We start from the raw sequence: 18,114 nt of genomic DNA on the forward strand, positions 1-18,114 counted from the left end.
CTCCCCTCATACTTTGCCATCCGTTTCCCTCCCTGTGTTCCTTTGTGTCCGTCTTGCTGTCGGAGGTGTGGTCCAGAGAAAGCTACTATGAGGGACTGTGGAAGGTAGATAGTACAATGCCGTTGTGATGGAAATGAGCTCTGTGTCAGAGGGGAAACAGTTCATTAAATTTCAACAGCTTCATCTCAACAAATCACCAGAAACAAACAGAAGAAACTAGGCTATGGGGTTCACCAAGTACATCTGTGTTTAACTACAGGTCCTCAGCAAATGAATAGAAAAAAATAATAAGTAATAGAATCAAGTATCATGCTTACCCTTCTCTACCTTTAGCCAGCAGCATTCAGCAGAAACTTGCATTACACAGTATTAAAACATTTTGTCATGATGATTGGAAATATTTTACACTTCTTTTAGCCTGGTTGGCAGCAGTGCCTCCTTTTTTTATTTGATACGAAAAGGCCAATGCTTGAAAGAGTGCTTGGTGAACGTGCAACCATAACCGTGTTTATACTCCCGCATCACATGATCTAACCAGTAATCCTAATGAATAATAGTCGTTGTTTTATTATCCATGGATATTAATGTCTGTAACATAGGGATACTAATTAGCGCCAGTTCAACTAACAGCTTGCTGGACTTGCAGCCCAGTGGGTGTTCCCTGTTTTGATTGACGGCTAACACAGCCACACAAACAGCTCCTTGAGGTTTGTGTGTTGATTGTCTGTCTGAATGACCCGGTGTCCTGTCCTCTAACATTTCGTTTGGGAAAAAGATGAAGAAGTATTGTAACTTTATTGTTGTGTCTCTTTCTATCCTTCTCCTCTTCTCTGCCCATCGTCATTCTCTGTCTCTTTCTCTCTCTTTCTGTAGCCTAGTAGACCAGGCTATCCAAGTCCTCGCTCCAGTGAAGGATTTTACCCCAGCCCCCAACATCCTGGACACTACCAGGTATGTAAACAACTTTCACAGACGGCAATGATATAATCTACTACAAATGTACATATAATTAACCGGATGAAACAGTTAGTGTTGCAGTTATCAAAACAAGAATAACAATCTAATAGTGTGTTGTTTTTTTTCCCATCTGTCCTTTGTCACTCTCTGCATCAGATGGCTGGATATCCTGGCCCTCACACACTCCCCTCTGTGCCTAGTGCCCTGTACCCCCCGCCGGCGGCAATGCTGGACACACACCACGCCCACACACACCCCCGCCACCATGTCCACACACACTCGCATGTACAGCACCTTCCCCAGCCACATGGACAGGACATGGCACTGTGGGGTTCAGCAATCGAGGTAGGAGACCAATTTTGCCCCCCCCCCCCCCTCCATACACACAAACACACACAAACATGCACAGGTAAGTTATGATAGGATTGATGTCAACTGAAACACATGCAGAATTATCTTGTTTTGTTATGGCTAGTCCACATCTAGCTCACATCCAATTACACTCTTAGCTGATGAAAATCATTGAAAATCTCTTCAATCACTCATTGCAAATCTTAAAATCTACTATTCCATAACCAAACAAAATCTACCTACCAGTTAAAATTGCATTTGTTGCCTGGTAACCTAAACAGATTTATGATTCCTGTTTGTACAATTTAAGTATTTCAAACAGAAGTTACAAGGAACAAAAAACGACTTTCTGCCTAACAAGTCTAGTCCACAATTGTGTTTATATTTTAAAGTGATCCTAGCTGATGAAGCATTAATTTGTGGTATACCTCAACAGTCCATTATTTTCAGTTTGTCTCCACCACCTCTCAGCTACTCATCAGTTTGGTGTATGTGTCTGTCTGTCTCTGTCTGTGTGTGTGTGTGTGTGTGTGTGTGTGTGTGTGTGTGTGTGTGTGTGTGTGTGTGTGTGTGTGTGTGTGTGTGTGTGTGTGTGTGTGTGTGTGTGTGTGTGTGTGTGTGTGTGTGTGTGTGTGTGTGTGTGTGTGTGTGTGTGTGTGTGCATGTTTCTCTTCATCCATATGCGTCTGTGTCTGTGCATGTGGTCCTATGTTGGTGTGCATGCTTGTTGCTATGCCTCGTCTTTTGTTGCACGTTTGTTCGTATTTCTGTTTGTGTTTTTGTGTATGCGTGTGTGTAGGACAGGGCAGTAGACATGCAGCAGTGTGTAGACCAGCAGTGCCTGTTCATGGAGGATCAGCTGATGATACAACAACAGCAGATGGAGGAGGATCAGAGGTGGCTGGAGCAGGAGGAAATGCTGCTGGTAACACACAGCACACACATAGGAAAAGACACTCACACAAAGTTAATACATACCCAGTTATAAACTTACAGTTAGGTTTGATAGACTATACGTGTCTAATATACTTATCGTTATTAGCAGCTTGATATTGCATCTGAATTTTGTATTGCAGAAGCAGGACAAGTTAAATACAACCATTTGTATTTTTTATCGCTTCAAATAAAATTTAAGACCACTTTCATCTTCAAATGAGCCAGAAGCTCAGTCAACAGTGTCTGTAAAACCAGGTATAGTTCATAGTAGAAACGTAGAACATGGACAAAAAGCTTTTTTGTGTGTGATTTTGTTGTGCATGGTGCAATGTGTTATTGTTACCTGCAAGGAAAAGCTGTGTTGCTTACATGCCATCTTTGACTTGTCAGTTGTGTTGTTTTTTTTTCCCAATTCCCTGATGCATGATGACATGTTTTTGTAAATGTATCAATGGACTCTATTATTTATGAAACCCTAAATATTTAATAAATGGGAAAAATATATAGATGTATGTATGTAAGGTAAACGTAAAATCACTTCAGTCACTCAAGTCACGGTTAGTTCATGGAGGTGCAATGTGAAGCAAACTTAAAATTTGAAAGTTCAGTCCTAAACCTTTTGATGGTCCACAATGTCAAGTTCACCCTGCTCTGACCTTCAAGGATGAGTAAAAGTAAAAGAAAGATTTTCGTGGATCAAATAAGAACCACATTTTTGGAAAACTTTCAACAGCGACACTTAACAAATTGTTACACTTACAATTACAATTGTTTCAGTACCTGAAATAGTTTCTTTCTGCTTTCACAAGCTCAAATTCCTCCGAATTGGGGTATTAAATTCCTGTTGGCTTAGCAACTGAATCATTTGTAACCAGAGATAAATTTCATTTGGTTGCACTGCAAGGACATCGACTTTATATACACAGTAAGATAACTGATTTTCAAGAGATTAACATTACATTTAATGCCAACATGTGTTGCGATGTATACATCCGTATCACTTGTACAGAAGAAAATGCATTTGTGTGGCCAACTTTATAGTCATTGATCTTTAGGGGAAAAAACATGAATTAAAAAAGTAAATTGGCATACTTTCTTCCACAAAAAATAATTATTTTCCACATCTTGAGCTTCATTTTTTATGTTGAGAATTACAAACATCAAGATCAAAATTATTTCTGTAAGTAAGGAAAGAAAAGGAAAAAATGACAGACATTTTTGCCACAATAAATCCTGTGCTCCTGTGTAATCGAAATCAGATCTTGTATTCACTCTGTTACGTTAGATGGTGGTATGCAAACACAAAGAAAAGAAAGAAGCGCTCCTAACTAGCTAACTAAGTTGATGCCGAAAAATGTCAATGCAAAAGCGACTGGACTGAGATCAAGCCAATATGTTTGCTCCGCAGTGAGTGTAGATCTGGAATAAAATCTGCGGAGGCACTTCAAAACAAAACATCCCAGCTCAGGGAGGAACATTTAATGTAGGATGCATATTTGTGTGAACACTGATTGAAGGAGCTGTCTGGGGTTTTTACTTATTGTGTGTGTGTCTGTGTGAGAGCGAGAGTTTGTACGCAGGTGTGGCCTGTGTGAATTCCAGGCTAATGATAGGCTTAGAGAATCTGACAGCCCAGTCAACAGTCTGTCTTTGAGCCACAACCACTAACTGACAACACACAAGATTACTGAAAAGCTGGGGAGGCGTGTGTGTTTAAGGAGGGGAGGGGGGCACATACATATAAATGTGTGTTTTGTAGGTTAGCTGGTTTTTATAACACTGTCACTTCAGGGAGGGGCAAGAGAGAGAGAGAGAGGCGGAGTAAAGAAGAAGGGTTTGGGAAAGAAGAGTAGACATGCTCGCACACTGACTGCTCCATCCCCCCCACCTCTCCTCCTCCTCTCCTTCCCTCTCTCTGTGCGTCAGAGTCAGATATAAGTGTGCTGGAGGCAGGAAACTGGAGTTGACTCTGAATTATTTTTCTTGATGAGGCTGCTGTCACAGACAAGGATACAGGCTAGGCGGACCGACAGGAAGAAACAGTCACAGAGGCAGACGGAGCTGTAGTGAGAGATACAGTAAGATCAGAACCAGATAACGACACAGACACAACAACTCAAACAACTCAATTCATCAGGCAACTTAGATGAAATCAATGGCAATGCTGGTCTTCAAGTCCTGTCTTGGAAAACTGGTAGGCAAGAGGGGCTGTTGGGAGCATGATTGTGGGGTGGATGTGTTGGTGATGTTTTGTTTTATTATTTGTTTTTAGGGGAGTTTGGAATTTGGGGGTTATGAATTGAAATGTTGTGCTGATGCTGTAAAAAGTTTGTTTTGTTATAACAGCATGTTCTTGTTTTTATTGGAAGTCTCACGCAGGAAAACCATGTTTGGATATATACTGTGATGTTTCTTTGTGTGAGCTTTTCTGCTGTGATTGAATCACACATTTCTTCATTCCCTCAATCATTAAGTCTTTGGATTTAACTTTTTAGAGTGAGTTAACAGCAGGATCACATTGTAAACTGTAACTCATTTACTAATAAAAGGGTACTCAATGTCATGTATTGCTGATAACAAAAGATTGTTTAAGTCTAAAACTCTTCAATTAATGAACTGTTTTAAATTGGTGAGTATGCAACAGTCTGGCAACACAGCGTGGGATATTGAGCTGATAGTTTGCCTTAAAAGGATATTTGTCTCAGAGCATTTTCCAGGAATCAAAATCCAGCACCAAAAGTTCTTTGTGAAGTCACAAACAGAAAAGCAATGTGACTTACTGGGGTTTTTTTTTGTCCCAACCAGTATGTAAATATAGAACTTTGATTTTGTATCAGTGAATCTTTAATTGTAACCAGTGCTGAATGACTTTTTGAATGTTGATACATGGAGATATGTTTTTTTAATATAAAGTTTTATTTATGTGTGTATATTTAGAAACCAGACACCAGAAGTTCTAGAGGGAGTCTGGACAGAGAGGAAAGTGGACTGCAGCCACCAGTAAGCTACACCTTTCTTTGTTACAACACCTATATTCTGTCTCCATCCATCTCACTGTCACTCTAAGGTATCATTCAGACCAGACCAGGCAGAACTAACTGTACTTTACATAGCTCCTCTCTGATATTCACTGTCAAAATCCCGATCCCCCCCGCCCACTCAGAAAACGCATCTTGAAGTCGAAGAAAGTTGTTTTTCTGAACTGTTTGTGTTTTTAAGAGAGGAAGATGTCAGATAAAGAAAACGTCGACGAAAGTTCACATTCTGGTTGGACTCGCTGCCATTGGCTACAGTGTGTGTATGTTTTGATTAGAGCTGAGGGGGTTTGATCCAGGAAGTGACCCGTTGGGAGTAGGGGTCAGCAATGAGGGGTCAATGGATTCCCATAGCATCACCGGTTATTAATAGAAAAAGAAAACAAAGCAGCCATGTTTACTACTCTCACTCCCAGTGCTGCCCACAGTAAGGTAGTCTGTAGTTTAGCAAGCTCTGCCCGGATCTGTTCATCTGTAATTACACACCAAGAAACACTTAAAACATTCAGTGTGAAAAGCCACATCAGAGGAGAAATCTTTAAGTCTCATAGTAAGTTGTGGACTTGCAGTGAAACCCAGAGTTATTTGTTGTGTCTTATACACTTAAATGGGATATTATTTATCTTATTTTATACAATAAAAGTTGTTCCCTAAAGATACAGATTCAGTACCTACACTAAATGTGTTACATGTGAAACTGATACAAGTAGCAACTGTTTTTTTAGTCAATAATTGAAGACTTAATAGTTTGAGTTCTTTTCAAGCTAAATAGATTATTAAAGAGACAATTTATCATTTTACTACTATTTTCTGGAAATGTTAAAAAAAAATGAATTACCAGACGAATCAATAATGAAAATAATTGTTAGTTGCAACCCTAGTCACATCCCTCTTTGTGGATCTGTAAGTTTCTGTGTTTGTAAGAGGAGAAACATTTTCTCGGCTTTCACATGTGTGATCGCTCAGTCGAGGCAGCTTCACACACCATTTATTTTAATTGAGTGCTGTGATGTAAGTGTGAAATGATTTGCGCAGTGACACATGCACATTTTCACTCTGCAAAGCATAATGATCGTAATCTGCATGTAAGAACTTGAACATTTTTCAGCACAGGTAGTGTCGAAAGGTAGCTTCATCTTGAATTCTTCTCTGTTACAAAGTTGTTGTTATCCTGTAACAAAATGATGTTGTTGTAACTAAACTAAATCCCAGAGTTGGAATCTCAACAACTGACCACCAAGTTTTATGCTGATGTTGTTGCAACAGAAGTTGTTGTAGCAGCCTGAAGTTGTCATGGGCAAGACAGATATTTCTGTCTCTTTAATTCATCTCGCTGCTTGTCCTCCTCCTCCTCCTCCCATTGAATGGCTGTGGTTTGTGGTGGGAAAATCTCCCTCGTTTGTGTGTGCGCCTGTGTCTGTCTGTGTGTGTGTGTGTGTGTGTGTGTGTGTGTGTGTGTGTGTGTGTGTGTGTGTAAAATGCTGTTGTAGAGTATTTTTGGGTATTGTTGGTTGTCAGACCGCAACACTCCGATGGCATTGAGGCTTTCTAAGCCTTCTGGACTGTTTCTCACACCGAAAAAGCAACATAGATTCAGTGATCATGCAACACAGTAAATATGTAACATGCCTGGAACCACTGGAGAGTTTTGTGGCATAATTTTATTGTCACAACCATCAAATTATAAATGCATGCAGCAGGGTTTTTTCCGGTGTTGAAAGGGTAACACTAACAAAGGAAACGCCATTTCGTTTTGTTATCCCTTTGTAGCCAAACAGAGAGCCTCTTGCCTGGAGACGACTATGAACTCGCCGGCTTTTACAAGAACAAATTGAGACTCTGTGCCGTGTGACAAGAAAATTAAATTGGATTACCTACATTTTTTTTTTTTTTTTTTTTTTTTTTTTTTAAGAGGCAGCTGGTATTTTTTTCCTGCAAAGTTCTAATTTCCTGACAAACTTCTGATTATGTGTGAGCACTTGCTAACCTAATGTTTTGCTGTTGTGTTTGTTTGTACAGACAGGAAACCAGCACATATACCAGCCCGTTGGCAAACCAGGTAATAGACAAGCTTGTAACCATCAAATTACAGTCACACAACCACTACTGTTTCATCCTGTTTTCTCTTTCTGTCTCTTTATCTCTAAACGTATGTGTGTCTTACATAACTCTGCTCACTCTTTGTATAGAGTCACTGACTCTCCCTCTACCAGTGTTTCTGTCTGTTGCACAGCAGATAGTGCCAGTGTGTGTGGCAGAGTTAGCAGTCTGTTGCCACAATATGACAGATCTGATCGTGAACTCTGCAGCCTGTTGGCCTGCAAGCAAGCAAACCAACCTCTGTTTATATGGACGCAGACTGCATGTCAGGCTCAATATATTGTGTGTTTTGAGCCTGAGTACCAACCCTGCAAGCAGCCAAGCACAAAGAAAACAGAAAACACTTAGCTTAAACTAGTTTTGCAGAGGGGAGAGTTTGACTGACATGTTTTTTTATACAAGATCTGCATGTTCTCTGTACTCAATCATCACATCACATTGATTATTGAATAGATTGAACTGATGTTGAGCTGAAACAATTAGTCTCTTAGATCAGTCAATTAATTGGCAACTGTTGGCCATAACAGTTTCAGTTTTATCATGCTTTCCAGCTTCTGTTTTATATTATTTTCAATGAAATCTTTGGGTTTTGGACTGTTGGTCAGATGAAACAAGACATTTGAAGTTTTGAACATTTTTTTGCAAGCCAATGCTCACATTGATACTGATGTGAGCTACCACAGTGTGCAGACTCTTAAAATGAACTGCTGAGGGAATTTGTAAGCAACTGTAAACCTGTAAGTAGAAATATGTTTCACTTTCATATGTTGTGTCCTGCAGAGCATGCAGCTCCCCCAAAGAAACCCCCCCGACCTGGGGCCCAGAGCCAAGTGGGTAGTCTGACCTGTCTAAACACCGGGGACAGTTACAACGATGGTGTGAAGGTACATATATCTCACACACACAATGACACACAACCCCCCCAAAACAAACACCTGTTCACATACAGTATACATGCAGATATAAAAACATACACTTATTAATATATAGAAACAAATGCCAAGCCATAAGAACAGCTTTACACATGTACACACCCAGAGGTTACAACATTTAACACATATACACATTGCATGTTTTTGAATGCTTAAAGCATTAATATTTTCCCTTTTTTCCCTCTTTTTGTTTGGCTGCTCCCTCTCTCCCTCCCCTCCTCTTCCTCCTCTGCCTTACTGTTGACCCCTAGCCCTGGCGGGTAAGCAGCACACTGTCTGTGTGTGTTTACTGTGCGTCTTGTCTCCCACTTAATCACACTTCAATTCATTTTACGCTCTTCTTCCTTTCTTAATTTAGCAATCTAAACAAAGTCTGTGAACACATCAACATATTTCATCCCTGCGGTTCTCTTTGTCGTATTAATACCAGGCTGGTCTCTTGATTCAGTCGTGTTATTTTTCCTCCCAAAGCTAACATACAAAATGGTTTTGTTTGTTTTCTTACACTAACAATATTACACCGTCAATCACACTGGAAATCCTGCAAAATTAATTTACTTAAATGACAGTAGAAGACTTTTTGAACTAATTACACAATTATTATTCAGTTTTCTGTGTAAGAGTGAAGAACTAATAAACTGATGATGGAGTAAGTACGCTGAAGGTGACGATATTTCACTGTCAATTTGGCTTCTTGGTTTAGCATTTTCCATGTCAATCACATTCTGCCCACAGGCTAAAAATTGTGTTTTGTGAAATATTTATTTATTTTCTTCAGATGAGCTTTTCAAGCAGTGGTAGCCAGCTATAATGTGCATGTGGGTCAATGCCTCAGAGCTTAAACTGTGTTTGATTGATTGTGTAACAGTAGTCGGTAGTTTCAGACAAGATGTTGAAAAGGCTGACAGAACAGAAAAAAGACAATGTTGAGAAACACATAACATCTGTGTATTTAAGGTGTGAGTCATGCCTTATAGGTTTTGAATTAAATTGTAATGATTAATACAAATATGTGGTTTTGGCAGCTTGCTGCTGTCATCTAGTGGTCAGAATTGATAACTACATTTAAAAACATCTGTCCACTGACAGTCAAAGCATGTCAGAGATCTAAGTAACTTCCTCAAATATCGATTCATTTATCACTAATTTATTAATTTACTCATTCACCTCATTCACACAGTTTGTTCTTTGAGAGGTTACTGTGCTCTGCAGTAGCTACTTCTCTTTTGTCATTCTTTAGGTGAAAATAATCCCACTTTCTACCACCTCCAGATGTGCTGAATGACAAGTGATCCATACACGAGCATGATTCTTGCTGAGTTTTTACAAACAGCTGTGTTCATAAATGTTAGGATGTCGTGTTAGTAGGAAGGTAATTGTTTTCATCTGCATCTTCATCAACCTGTTTTCAGTGTCGTTCTCCACTTGGCTCTGTAGGTCTTTTTTTTTTTCACACAGTAAAACCTGCGACTCATTGCTTTCTGTCCTCTCATCATTCAGCTGCAGCCCCAAGAGATAAGCCCACCTCCCACTGCCAATCTGGATCGCTCCAACGACAAGGTGTATGAGAACGTGACGGGGTTGGTCAAAGCTGTGATCGAGATGTCGAGCAAAATTCAACCAGCTCCTCCAGAGGAATATGTTCCCATGGTCAAGGTAACTTTATCTCAGTCCTCAGTCAGTGTTCTTATTTCACTTATTATTGATTTTCAGTTTTCTGCAAACCTTGAGTTTAAAAGCATCAAGTGCATTTCTGTTTATACAGTTTTATATCAACCTGTTTTCAGTGTCTTTCTCCACTTGATTGTGTGTCGTTCTCCACAGTGTCGTTCTCCACTTATGATTTCATATGTTATTGGTTCTCAGAGGGCAGAATTCTTATATTGAGTTTGTGATGAAAGATTGATGATTCATCTGTTATTCAGACTCCACAAATCTGACCCCTGACCTCACTGGGGATTTAGTAATTGAAGTCTCTTCGCAAGTTCTTTAAGCTGAAAAGTTTTATTTTTCGTGTTCAGTTTTACAGGAAATATATCTGAATACCAGTTACTTGTTACTGGTGTTTTATTAATCACTTGTTCATATGTTTTTTAAAGTTTACATACAGAATATTTTTTGGAATGCCTTGAAATATATTTTTTTATATTATTGTTGTGTCTTTAAGGATGTGGGTCTGGCATTGAGGACGTTATTGGCCACAGTAGATGAGACCCTACCACAACTTCCAGCCAGTACTCACAGAGAGGTAAAAACACACTCTCATTAGTCTCTGTTTATAATTTATCTTGTGTTGTGTGTTTTATAGTTTTTATTCATACTTGTACAATCTCACTGTTGTATGCTGGGTTTTTTTTGACAGATTGAGATGGCACAAAAGCTTTTGAACTCTGACCTGGCGGAGCTGATCGGAAAGATGAAGTTAGCCCAACAATATGTGATGACCAGGTGGGTACACATACTAACATCACAATATAGTACAAGTAGTTCAATTTCACTGACTTATCTTTGAAGTCATGGTACAACATGCATGTAATAGACATACTGTCTTGTATTTTATTATTTATCAGTTGGACGGAGGTATTAAAAGGATACATTATTTTTCCATTAAAATACATTAATAAGTGTCACATATCTCTTGAACCGTTCATCCAATCAACTCCACACTTGGTGGGTGTATGGCAGGGGACCCAAGGGACTGCAGTGTCAAATATGGTGTAATTTGGACCTGCAATATATTTAATATTAATTAACTCTGAACACACCAGCGAGGGACAGGGAACAGGGCAGAGTTCCAGGTCTGACTCCTCCATGTCAGGGAGACTTAATATAAATGTGTGGTTGTGGTAGTTTGTTACCACCACCTAATGGTCAGAATAGATAACTACATCTAATAATATCTGTTCAGGCGTGACAGAGTTTTTAATCAAGAATGGGTACTCTGACCTTGTGTCTAGACAGAAAACGTAGCATTAGCTGAGCTTAACAGATCAGCAGCAGCAGCTAGTAACTACACATTCATTCATTCTACTCGTTGTGGTACATTGTTGAGTTTAGGTATTTAGAAGTAGTCAGAGCCCATTCACAATTACTGTGGTTAAACAGTCTTGTAACTACCTTTTTTGTCTGTTATTTAAAGTCACTAAGTTGCTTTAATGTTGTTCTATTCCTCCGTTCATTAGTAAAATATGTTGTGTATTTTGTGCTGCAGTCTTCAGCAGGACTATAAGAAGCAGATGCTGACAGCAGCTCACGCTCTTGCCGTCGATGCCAAGAATCTGCTGGATGTCATCGACCAATCTCGGCTCAAGATGATGGCCCACTCCCGCCCACACTAGCCCCATTTCAGCTGAGCCGGTCTGCTATTTGACAGACGGACTCAATATGGTTACTGTTAGCATTGGAGAACTAAAGACTCCTGGATTAGTGACGTCAGCCGTTACTCCTGATGCGTGACAGTTGATGGAGCTGACAGCTTTACATGAAAGGAAAAAACAGTGGTGTCTGATATTTTGACAACAGTCTGTGAAGAATCATTAGTTGTTGAATCCTGTGTATGCCGAGGTAATCAGTTCATTTGGGATTTAACTCTCCACCACTGTGACTGTTCCTTAGTACAAGAACAGAGCAAAAACTATTCCTGAATCAGGGACTTGGCAGCTTCACTCTCTATGGACTGGAATATAAATAATAACGAGTGGTTAGGTTCTGAATTTACTGACATCGGCCTGTAATTGAGTGGAATACAACTTTAAAGAAAAAAGCCATCAGAAGCTGATTGACTGCGTTTGACCTGCAACGTATCTGTAAGAACATGAACAGCACCCATATGAGCATAGTCCAGGGGGAGAGGACTAAACATCAGCCAGTCGCAGCTGGCAGCAGTCAGTACGTTTGTTGACATCATGAGTTTTGGCGCTTGGATGTGAAACTCCTTCCTGAGTTGTAATACATCCACATCGCCATAAATCAGTGGGCAGATAAAACCTTTCGGCTTTCGTGGTTGTGGGCGGATGATTCAAGAAAATTCACCATAAAGGCAGCCTCAGTTTGGTCTCGGAAAAGCAGCCTTTCACCCTCCGTTGCTCCTCCTTTCACTCTCTCTCTCTCTCTCTCTCGCTCTCTCTCTCTCTTCCATCCGTTCCCGTCTTTCCTCCGTCTCACCAGGTTTTATTTATAGACTCAGAAATTGCAGAGGAAACGAAAGGAGAGACGAGAAGAGCAGATTAAAACCTGTGGACTATCTCTCCTCTCCTCTCTTTATGCTGTCACTTTGCCTTCCTGTCGTTCTCACTGCTCCTCTTTTCCTGCAGTCTTCCTCAGCTCCGATCTGAGCAGGTTTTTAAAGACTCCAAAAATGTGAAGAATCCAGCTGTGTCATGCTAAACCCCACAGACAGGAAACTCCCTACTCGCACTCTATCTTAGTGTACTCTTTTTATCGGCCAGCTCCATGTTTTGTTTTGTTTTTTGTTTGTTTTTTTGTGTTGTTCTGAGCAGTTGCAGTTCACAGTCTTCTTCCTCTATACTGAAAACTGTTTGTGACGTGGAATACAAGCAGATATTCAATCCCAGCATTGAGTCTGATGAGCAGCGAATAAAGAAGTTGGCACATGAGGGTTCAGTCCTCAGTCCCAAATGGGTGCCTACTTTCTGCTCATCTTAGAGGAAGAGGAGGAGCGGACATCATCATCATTATCATCTTGGGCAGGATCATGTCACTTTGTCTCTCTCCTCGCCTGCAGTCCCAGTATCGTCCAGTTTGTTCCCTGTGTGAAACTGGTGTCCCACCTTTAACTGTCCCCTCACCCACTGGTGTCACAAAGTGATTTCCCGGGAACACAAACCAACCACACAACTGGAACCTTTTTGTGCTTTGAGTCCCAGTTTCTGTCAGGTGTAACACTTTCAAGATGTCCCCGGCCTGGTCTCACTCCTGACGAGAGTCACCAGGGAAACTAACACACACACAAATGAAATGTGGAGCCACATGACTGGAACTCGTCTTGCAGACACAAAACACTGAACTGAACATGCAGCAGAACACTTGTGTCTTTGTTAATACTGAACCCACAGGGAGTATGACGTACTGCTATATGACATGTACTGGTGACTGTACCAGTATAGCATGATATACTGGTATGGTGAAGAGCATATTTGCACAGCACCAAAAAAAGAATCTGATTTGTTTCACCCTATTTTACCCAGATTTGATTTCTGTGTTTAGCCAGCAATGAAACTATCAAATCCTTGGGTGTTATAGGGATACAAATGTAAAAGAAAAACAAACAAACAAGCAAAACAATCTATTTTATCTCTTTGTTGTTGCGTAAATCTGCTCATGTTGGTATATTGTAAGCTATACTGGTGTGTATCACTGGTAAATTGTACAGAACTCGTACTAGTAAACACTGGTTTTTATTTTGTCTTCTGGGCTAAATCAGCCATCTTGTCAAATAGGAGGAAAAAAACAATGAAATAAAATAATGCTGAAATCACACTGTCCACATTGTTATTCCATGATAGAGATTTATTTGACAGTTTCTTTTCAGGTTTTATATCTTCACTATTAACAAAGGTTTTATTTAATGTACTTTGGCGCTGTGATCCATCTTGTATCTTATTATAAATTTTAAAAAGACAAAAAAAAACATCCACAACACAAATTGACATTTGTCCTTGTTCTATAGATTAAGTTCAGAGTCTTGATGTTGTATTTGGAAAGGAAACAATTCAAAGCATATCGACAAATGTAATGATGTATTTAGGAAAGTCATACTGTTGTACATACTAGGATAGGTTTAAGTCTTCAAAAAAACTTTTATGCTGAGTATGGACAATCAGTTAAAACTTTCAAGCACAGTTTTTTGTTTTTTTTGTTTTTTGGATTTAATGATAATATTCAAGGTTTCAGAAGAAAAACATCTACATTCAGTGAGAGTCAAAGCCATAATACATCATAATCTACCAGAGTGTTTTTAAACATAACATTCACATACGACAGTGCAACCACAGGGAGAACAAGCTACTCTCAGTATTTGAAAAATCATACATAAGAAATGAATAATAAGAGCTGGATATGTGTTTACAAAATCTTTACACACCAGCAGCAGAGTAACTTGTTTCATAGCGTTTGGCAGCTGGGCTTCATGTCCTCTGACCTCAAAATGACAGCAGCAGACATGCAGCTGCAGTTAGAAGCAGCACTGATGCGTGTACGGTAATGGACTGTCCTTTGCTGAAGTTACACAAGTTAAAGCTGCTGCAGCAGTTGACTGTGTTTCCATCTCCGTTTGAGTCAACTGAGGCGGTCGCTGCGGCTCCACTGCATGTGCTCCTGCTGGCACACTGCTTCACTATGGCTTTCACTGTACCTGAACAACACACACAAACACAGCAGGATGTTGACTCAAGAATTTGAGCACCTTGATAACAGCATTCCATTAAAATTGCCTCTATCAACGATTTCTTGAAGACTCCTCAATAATCCAAACAGACTCCCTTCTAACTATTAAGGGAATTTGAAGAGAAACATTTAGATTCAATAAGACATTTAAGGCATACTTCAATCCAGCATTTCTGTATGTTTTTGATTAGAAAACTGATGTTGTGCATTCATTTTTACCTAGAGTGTCGACAATAGTCATGCATGTGTCCAGCGGTGCCTGACACTCCTGTGTGTTCTGGTTGCATTGTTCATTGGTGGGAGAAGAACTGCACACATAGCAGTCCAATGACAGACCTACAAATGTGAGGAAAACACAGTAAAAACAGAGATGTGAGTTGAAGTCAGACTGAAAAGAAATGTTGAAAAAGAATTGCAAGCAGATGAAAATAAGGTGAACAGAAGTATTCAACACACATAGAGCTGTTGAAATCAGTTGGAAATGTCCTATGAAAACTTTGGGCTTGCAGAGGTTTGAGGAAACAATTTTGCCTGAATAACTGAAAATAACATTTAGCACACCATTATTTTCATATTTTGTATTGAGTTGTTATTTGGGTAAGATTGGTTAGTGATGACTAAATCTAAAGGAAAATACCAGGGAAACGTTTTATTTATTCATTTAATCTCTCGTTTTACGTCATGCAGTCACTACATTGTTCTGGAGTCACTTAGATTAGATTAGATTTGTTTGAAAGCAGCTTCCGTGACAGATTATTTTCAGTCAGGCATTCATACAGAGGGAGAAAATTATAGAGAGTTTTATGATGCACTATAAAGTCACTTTAGAAATCCCCCAGAATAGAAAGACAGCTACGGCAAACAGAGTATTGTCAAAACTTGCTTCTGTAATTACTGAGTATTGCACTGTTCCTCCCATTCAGATTTTATAGTTTTGCTCTGTTATGTCATAACGCATCTTAAGTTTGATATACATTTGCACTATACTCTGATTAGTTCCAAAAAATTGCTCTCATACATTTATATGAACATTTCTTTTTTTTCTGTAGTGCATAGTTACAAATGTTTAAATACCAGTATTGTTACATTAATTATCTGTGGAGTCACTGAAACAATTTATAAGGAGGACTTAAATACATGCATCTAAACTCATGAAACAATTTATCTTGACATTATTTGTCAAGATGAAGAAGATCAATACCCTATTACAGTGCAGTTTCATCCATTTTATTACTTTGGATGAATTCTGTTAATTTGCTCTTGTATACTGTAGTAACTATTCTGTATAAGCAGTTCCATCAGAATTCTGCTGAGTTTATGATATAAAAGAAACTCTCTATTTCATCGAAGAGAAATTTGGCATAAAAACAGATCATTAACTTTGATCACAACTAACTCATGCTGACTTCAGGAAGGAAGCAGGGATTTTAGACTTTTTCAGTATGTTTTAGGAGATTTAGATTTCACCAGATTCATGTGTTGCCCAGCACATCAACACATCAGTCACTGAGAATAATGCCCTAGATCCCCTACAAGAGTAACACCCCTGAAGTCCTGTTTACCATCAGTGAGAAAAAGCCTCTGACCTTTTTACCTGCAATGTGAGAAATCAGAGAAGCCTGAAGTCGACACACATACCTGGAGAGACGAGGAGGGAGACGAGGACCAGGACCAGGACCAGGACCAGCATCTTCATCCTGTGGCAGGGTCACAGCTGCTGACTATTTGTCACCTGAATGTCTGCTGTCAAACCTGAAGTGCCAGGCTCAATGTGTGTGTGTGTGGTTTCTATTATTTGTTTTACAGAAGCAGCTCAGTGCAGCAGTTCCACCCACGTCACCCACCATCATGGCATTAACCTGAAAGCATCTCATACATGTAGTCAGTCTGTCTGTCTGTCTGTCTGTCTGTCTGTCTGTCTGTCTGTCTGTCTGTCTGTCTGTCTGTCTGTCTGTCTGTCTGTCTGTCTGTCTGTCTGTCTGTCTGTCTGTGTGTGTGTGTGTGTGTGTGTGTGTGTGTGTGTGTGTGTGTGTGTGTGTGTGTGTGTGTGTGTGTGTGTGTGTGTGTGTGTGTGTGTGTGTGTGTGTGTTTTCAGGACATTCCTCGATCTTGCTTTGGTTTCACAGATACTTCTTTATTTATCTTCTGTCAATCTCAGAATGTGCGGTGCCGCTGACATAAACCACCTTGCTCTGTGATATTGACAGTAGATAAACAGAGGACAAGAATCTGTGATACAAATGCACGTTAAGTGTTGTTGGCTTTCTTTTCTTTAGTCAGGAGGCAACTCCCTTTTCTGTTGAACAATGACCTCTAAACACAGAATATGAAAAGTGACGATTGTTCACATTTCCAGCCAAAGAAACAAATACATATGTCATAAATCATAATGTTGTAATCATCAAGTAAGCACAATATTTATTAGGATTTTAAATCCTCTAGAATAAATTGTGGGCTTGTGTAAGAGTCTTCTTTACTGTAATGAGGATTATTGTCCACATAGACTTAGACATGGGATTTTAGGACAGAAAATATGTAACACAACTATTATAAAAAAGGACTAAACTCTACAACACACACACACACACGACACTCAAGAGTGTACCTGACCCTCAACATCACTGACAGATCAATCATTTACCTTTAATAAACCCAGGAATTATTTAAAAAGTATATTTTGAAGGTATTTTGAGAATGACTGCAGGCAGTCTCGTCTTCCTCATATCTGTCATTTCACATCTGTCCATTGTTAACAGAGGAATCCACCAGCTGACACCTGCTGTAGCACATGGTGACAAACAGAGGATTTTCTGTTGATTAATATTCATTCCCTGGGGCTAAACCTGAACCTTAAATGGGCACAGCAAAGATATATAGGCTACTTATTCCTGAATTGCAAACACAACAAAACAAACACACATATGCAAAGCGTGCAAGCAATGTACAAAACTTCCTGAACAGAAACCAGTCAAGCATAACTGTTAGTCTGCTGTCTGGGCTGATCTGTCTCCTTGCACATGTCGATACACACATGCACATCAGATCACACACGCATACACAGTATCTGATTCGTTCGAATTTAAATAAAGCTTTAAGGCAGTTCATTTTTTTTAATTTACATTCCATGTTATAAAAAGTTAACAAGCAGGATATAATAGTCATTAAAAATATTTTAAATTCCTCAATTATTCTCCAGTTCAAGCAGGTCATTCGGCAAAGAAGCAGGAATTAGACGTCAGTGTAGCATAAGCACAATAAACAGAGAAATATGTGATATTATCATTATGACCTCTGCGGGTAACACAGTTTTCTAATTGTCTGTGATGCACTAGCGAGCATATTTATTAAATACATGCCATCAGGATACTGCAGAGAACGGTTAATTAGCTTGGATTTCT

The 18,114-nt window shown here is 39.5% G+C and overlaps 1 protein-coding gene across 3 annotated transcripts in view; it reads left to right on the top strand.

The window, feature by feature from the left end:
* The window catches only part of LOC133983700 (focal adhesion kinase 1-like), a 63,707-nt gene extending 49,956 nt beyond the window's left edge, over nucleotides 1–13,751 (top strand). For 2 of the 3 annotated variants that reach the window (XM_062422868.1, XM_062422870.1), the window contains 10 exons: nucleotides 874–951; nucleotides 1,114–1,302; nucleotides 2,108–2,233; nucleotides 5,182–5,244; nucleotides 7,299–7,338; nucleotides 8,160–8,263; nucleotides 9,812–9,967; nucleotides 10,479–10,559; nucleotides 10,674–10,759; nucleotides 11,523–13,751. In XM_062422868.1, the coding sequence (XP_062278852.1) occupies nucleotides 874–951; nucleotides 1,114–1,302; nucleotides 2,108–2,233; nucleotides 5,182–5,244; nucleotides 7,299–7,338; nucleotides 8,160–8,263; nucleotides 9,812–9,967; nucleotides 10,479–10,559; nucleotides 10,674–10,759; nucleotides 11,523–11,649 (1,050 nt within the window). In that variant the 3' untranslated portion in view covers nucleotides 11,650–13,751. Of the gene's footprint in view, nucleotides 1–873; nucleotides 952–1,113; nucleotides 1,303–2,107; nucleotides 2,234–5,181; nucleotides 5,245–7,298; nucleotides 7,339–8,159; nucleotides 8,264–8,562; nucleotides 9,968–10,478; nucleotides 10,560–10,673; nucleotides 10,760–11,522 lie in introns of those variants that run through there. The other variant, XM_062422869.1, reaches the window with a different exon arrangement.
* The last annotated feature ends 4,363 nt before the right edge of the window (nucleotides 13,752–18,114 follow it).

Source organism: Scomber scombrus, chromosome 7 (assembly GCF_963691925.1).
Source record: "Scomber scombrus chromosome 7, fScoSco1.1, whole genome shotgun sequence".
Classification (NCBI taxonomy): Eukaryota; Metazoa; Chordata; class Actinopteri; order Scombriformes; family Scombridae; genus Scomber; species Scomber scombrus.